Genomic DNA, 5,624 nt, shown 5'->3' with positions numbered 1-5,624 from the left:
TATATATATATATATATATATATATATATATATATAGCATTAAAACTAGTTGGGACATATGTAATGAAAATGAAAGCATACTGCAACGACGGTTATAACTATAAAAAATACCATACAACTATTTATCAGCTTTGCTTACCTGAATCCTGTTCACACAATTAATTGTCACTCATGCCTTTATAGTTGGAAATTTTTATTTCACTAGCTACTACTAGCGAATACGTCAGACCTTTTTTCAACAAAAAAATATGTGAATTATCCTGATTTCTTCATCGGTGAATTTCTCTAAAATACAAATTTACCTCCACTTTTTCTTCAAGAATCTTTCCTTCTCCCAGCATCAAAGTAAGAGCTTCGGGCACATCGGTCACTAATTCCGGCGAGTTCACAAGCAGCTCTTGGACAGCCATCTGACAAGCACAGCAAGAACGAAATCTAGAGAACAGTTAAAGAGATTGTACCGCATTCTTTAGATAAAAATAATTCGAAACACAGTTTTAGAAAAACAATATCATTTCGTTACATTACTTGCCTTGATGGCATATGCACCGCCAAATCGGGGCAAATTTGCCAAGCAATTCTGACATTTTCCCGGAGAAGTTTAGCCTCTGTTCTCGCATCAGGGAATGTTGATTTTCGCCACTGTTCAATGCTTGCATCCTCCAAACCCAGAGCTTCACCCAACGGATTTAACCATGCACTTAAGCGTTCAATTTCATTCGCCTGAAAAACTGCTTGGAAGTATTTAATTTATCTGAAAATCTACTTGAAGACCTAACGGAAATAAAACAGACAGGTATGGTAAAGTATTCGAAAATTTCTGATTGAAACGCTTACGACAAATATCAAGATTAAATTTCGATAGCGATTGTACAGTTTCATCTGCTGTTCTGCATGTTTGTTTGGATTGGATCGATTGGGATCTGGAAAACAAGGGGTAATTCAAAAAATAATGTACAAGTTTTATCACTAGTCCCACCAAATTATAACTTTAGAATAAAGATGAGGAAAATCACATCTGGTATTTCCGGACTAAATATAGGATTTTAAAGTTGCACTGAGACGAATATTTGACTTAGACATTCAAAATTCCAGGAAAAACTCCATGTACCTCCCTTTCGGAAAAATTCATTTTCGGTATTTTGATGTTCTTGTTGTTGAAAAATTTTTCCACTATCAAATACTTAATTTTTTTAACAGCTTTTGGGAATAAAAAAAATCAGTTTAAAAAAGAGCACAGTTCATTCAGCTTCTACTCAAGTCTTAACATGATGACAATGCCAACGCAACCGCAAAAACTTGCTTAAATTTGTGAACTGTTTGGAAAAAAAATGTTGTCATTGAAGTTTTCTAACAGATACTATTGACATCGTTCTCCTTAATCAAAATCATTATGTTCGTATACAAATCTTTATGACTCAGAAATTATTTTAAAAAAAACTCCGGACTCATGCTTTCTTATTAAATACAAATGTTAATTACTTCACAGATTAACCAAAATACGAATTTTCAAAAAAAAAGTCTAACCGATATTGAGTGTATTCTTCTGCAGTAAACCAGCTCTACCTTGTGCAGCAACAAGTGTTACCCAATTACAAGCGCTGGTTGTCATTGCATGACGAGTTTGCATATCAGCGCGACTAAATATAACATTATAGTTCCATATTTGTAGGTTTGCAAAAAAGTACCGAATTACTAGAAGATAAAAATTTTAAGCACAAAAGCACACCAGACTTACTTGTATTTCGAGTCGGATTTGTAGTTATCATTAAAAATTTGCTGAAGAGATTCCAAGTTGAGTTCGGCGTCTGAAATACCCATCAGGTGTGATTAATGACAAAACAGGAAAATCCAACTTAAGGCGCTTACCAATGCTGGCAAATATTTCTTTCTTGATATATTTCACATCTGAGAAAAGGGTATTCCAAAATGTAATCAGCAAACGTATATCATTTTTCAACTGTGCTGCATTCTGTGTCGGAGTTTGAGCAGCAACACTACAAACAGAAAAGCTATTGTTAAGAAAATTCTAAGATTGGTAATTCAGATGGTTGTAAAACAGAACAACATACGCAAAGTAATCCAACACTGCACAATATACACGTTGTCGCAAAATATTTTTAGATATGTGAAATGATATCGAATCATGCTGTATCATGGAAAGAACGCAGTTAAGAAAATGACATCGTAGTCCAATCGCCTCTACATTTCTCGTCATTGTAACTGGAAAACAGAAAAATTCGAACAGCTTAGAAAGGGTCTGGAAAAAATCCAAACTGAAACACGGTACATCCAAACTGGAACAGAGTATAATTCTTCTAGAACACAAAGATATAATAACGTTTCGATCATAAAGTTGATATCATAGGTTCCTAATTTTCCTTATCTATAAAGTTACATATTTTAAATAACTTTAAGAAATTAGAAAAAGTAAAAGGAGTAACCATGCGCTAAATCGACTTTATAAAGACTCGAATCGGAAGAAATACATAATGGTGAATTAACATCTACTTTTAGGCGACCCACGTTCAGTGGAAGTGTTTGAACAAACATCAGTTCCAAAATGTCTAACTGTTCTCTGCTTGAATATTTGGCAATATCCACTCTTTCTACCAAAAACTAAAAGTTCCAAAATTCCTTTTTTGCAAGATAGCGCTTTGAAATGCAGGGAACCAATATATTCATATACATCTTTACCCGACTTCATTTATCGTAAATCTTTGATTATTAATTTCACAAGACCTTCAACTTCTCACAGGAAGCTATTAATTAAATATATACATATATTTCAGAAAACAGCATACGTAAATCCATATACTGTGCGGAACAATATCCGGTCTCTTCGGGCCTGAGCAGTAATGTAAGCTCAAAGGAGAAACAACTTCGGGGTCACGTTGGAAGACACCTAGATGATCTTGTGCGGCAATTGTCCAACATGCCGCCATTTCTCGAAGGAACTGAATTCAAGTTTCGTTAACACTTTGTTTAAGAACAATACAACAAAGTTTTTCACGTTTGAAATAAGATCGTCTTACTTGAAGTTGGATATTTTCTCGAGCAACAAGAATCCAGTTCCATACAATTATGCAGAGACGCATTGTTGGAGCAGTAAAGCTCTTGAGTGGCACAAAAACAAGGATATGTAACAAGCGGCTATCCAGTTCTGCTAAATTTTTTTTTTTTGAAAGTACAAGAACAAAACAAGTTGTCCTAGTATTTACGAATATTACGTACACTGAATAAAAAGCATGAGGAAGAGCATAAAAACTTGTTTTAGCAGTTAAGCTAAATATGAAAAAAAAAACCCATTTGATTTTGTACTGGAAGAAGAAACATCTAGTGAAAAAAACAGTTTCTATATATGAGCATCTTTATATTCCTAAGAGCAAAAGATGAAGAATGAAGTATCGAAAAATAAATTCATCAACTAGTAAGTGAATAAAAAAGCATGAGCTTGCTAGAAACAAAAAGGTTACTAGAAATAATATCTTATTGTGTAGATTCGTTTATTACTATAAGTGAAATGATTACTTTGATTAGACACTTCTTTCATTAAAATGAAAAGAGCTGCTAATCTCAATATGGACTCGGATATCTCTTTGTCACATCCATTTGCACAAGCTCTTTCCAGTTGTTGCTCAAATAAATCAGCAAGCTGTTCTTGAGGTTTGATTTCCTCTTCAGTTTTGGACGTTTCTATCATGCCTTTCACCTAAACTGACAAACAAAAATTTCCTCAAAAAGAACGATATACTGAACTGAAAACAATAAAAACCTAGAAGTGTAAAATTTCACCTTGCCAAGATACAAAGATCTTAAATGTAGAGCAGAAAGGTAAAGTGATGAGCTGGTATCATTTGTACAGCCAGATGCATCGTTTAGACTTTTCATTATAGCTTCTACTGTCAAACGAAAATTGCCAGAACAGCCAGGATTAATGCTCGTAATATATTTCTTAAAAGAGAACAATCATTTCTGGTCCTCAAAATAAATTTGCAAAAGTCAACAATGTTTCATAATTAAACGGCACAATTTTCTGATGTGGTTCCTAGGTAAACGTGATATTTTTCAGCAAACAACTTTGTGGCCCTGGGATTTAATTACCAATAAATAAGACATCCAGATCGGTAGTAAATACAAAAACATACAAAATATCACTGCAAACTTACAACGAAATAGCTTCGAGTACTACCTGGTGCCCATTTGATTGCCTCCTGAAGAATTTGTTCACAGCGCAAAGAGAAGTCTTGTACCACTAATTTTCTTCTTTCCAGAGTATCCTTAAGTTACATTTAGGTTTCATATAGAAAACACAATAGAAACTTGAAAAACAAAAAAACATGAAGCAGTACAAATTTGTTGCAAGAATGTACGTAAAAATTTTGGTTTTCTGGAATAAGGAATAATATACGTTACTGACAAAACACCTGAAGCTGTATAGTTCGCTGCAGAGATGGAAAAGACAAAGTCATTATTTTGCAATCGGCGTCATTTTCGAGATTGTTTGAAAGTGCTTCCAGAAGTTGTAGTGCAACATTAATTACATTGCCATTCCAAAGCAAATGCGGAAAGTTGCCAATTAAATTGGTAAGGCAAGTATCCGCGCATTTCCTCACCTGCAATACTCCGAATAGAATAAGCATTCATCAAATTGCAACCTCCTGAAAAAGAAAATTTCTGCCCTTACCTCCTTCAGATGATGATTGAACATGATAAGCAGAAATTGAGCATGTAATTCAAGCTGGCTTTCGTGAGCCGAATCTAAATTCCGTTCACTAGCGACTTTCAAATATTTACTGAAGATGGTTTTCGCTGCCGCAAGAAGACATGTCCAGATCCCATCCTTGTCTTTTCTTATAGATCTCAAAAAAAAACATGTATCACGCCATGCTTGTTCATGCCAGATTTCATTTTAACTTTGTCAATATGGCCTGATAAAATGACCAAACTAACAACTAATGTTATGCATTAAATTAACTAATTAATCTAGTCAATTTCAAGCAGACCAATTCAAGTGACTACTATGCCAGAAGGCACTATAACGTATGGTGAAATATCAGCAGAATTACTTGTCTTCGAGATACTGAAATATTGAATGGACTGCTCCCGGTTCTGTAGAATTTAGCGCACGCATGAGCTCCATGCGGAATACAGATAAAAGGTAAATACAATGGTTAAATTCCAATTTATTGACAACCGCTGTTACCTCGGGAGAAGGAGAAATTTCTGACAAAATAGTTACCCTGATTTCCTGCAATTCTGCCTGAAAATCTAAGAAGTGTATATGTTTTTGAATAATTTTCATGTCCTTCAAAGTTTTCACATTCAGTAAGAATGGTTTGTTCTCTCCATCAGCAATGTCCCCAGTTGTGAGATACGGAATCAACCAATATATGGTAGTGAGCAATAACATTCTTATTGATTGTAGCTATGTTCATACAAATGGAAGATCACGGCTACCACTCTATGTGACTTGACTAATCGATTTTCCATTTCAATTTAACAGCAGAGAACATATGTTCTTCATTACTCAGCCCATATATCACCTTGATGAGTGACATATCTTTATTTCATGCTGTAGCATGAAATAAAACACTCAACACAAACAACATTAAGTCTACACT

At 34.4% G+C, this 5,624-nt stretch overlaps 1 protein-coding gene across 2 annotated transcripts in view; it reads right to left on the bottom strand.

Annotated features, from left to right (window-relative positions):
- Positions 1-5,624, bottom strand: part of LOAG_18436 — a gene marked incomplete at its 5' end in the record, with an annotated part of 16,609 nt that overhangs the window by 3,836 nt on the left and 7,149 nt on the right. For both annotated transcript variants that reach the window (XM_020451096.1, XM_020451095.1), the window contains 16 exons: positions 303-435; positions 533-723; positions 838-923; positions 1,528-1,640; positions 1,739-1,808; positions 1,870-1,997; positions 2,073-2,223; positions 2,445-2,619; positions 2,805-2,957; positions 3,036-3,163; positions 3,532-3,712; positions 3,796-3,954; positions 4,170-4,280; positions 4,428-4,616; positions 4,688-4,862; positions 5,070-5,271. In XM_020451096.1, the coding sequence (XP_020305152.1) occupies positions 303-435; positions 533-723; positions 838-923; positions 1,528-1,640; positions 1,739-1,808; positions 1,870-1,997; positions 2,073-2,223; positions 2,445-2,619; positions 2,805-2,957; positions 3,036-3,163; positions 3,532-3,712; positions 3,796-3,954; positions 4,170-4,280; positions 4,428-4,616; positions 4,688-4,862; positions 5,070-5,271 (2,345 nt within the window). The remainder of the gene's footprint in view (positions 1-302; positions 436-532; positions 724-837; positions 924-1,527; positions 1,641-1,738; positions 1,809-1,869; positions 1,998-2,072; positions 2,224-2,444; positions 2,620-2,804; positions 2,958-3,035; positions 3,164-3,531; positions 3,713-3,795; positions 3,955-4,169; positions 4,281-4,427; positions 4,617-4,687; positions 4,863-5,069; positions 5,272-5,624) is intronic.

Source organism: Loa loa (genome assembly GCF_000183805.2).
Source record: "Loa loa unplaced genomic scaffold supercont3.312, whole genome shotgun sequence".
Classification (NCBI taxonomy): domain Eukaryota; kingdom Metazoa; phylum Nematoda; class Chromadorea; order Rhabditida; family Onchocercidae; genus Loa; species Loa loa.
The sequence above is the reverse complement of the archived record's forward strand: the minus strand, read 5'-3'. Positions and strand labels throughout refer to the sequence as shown.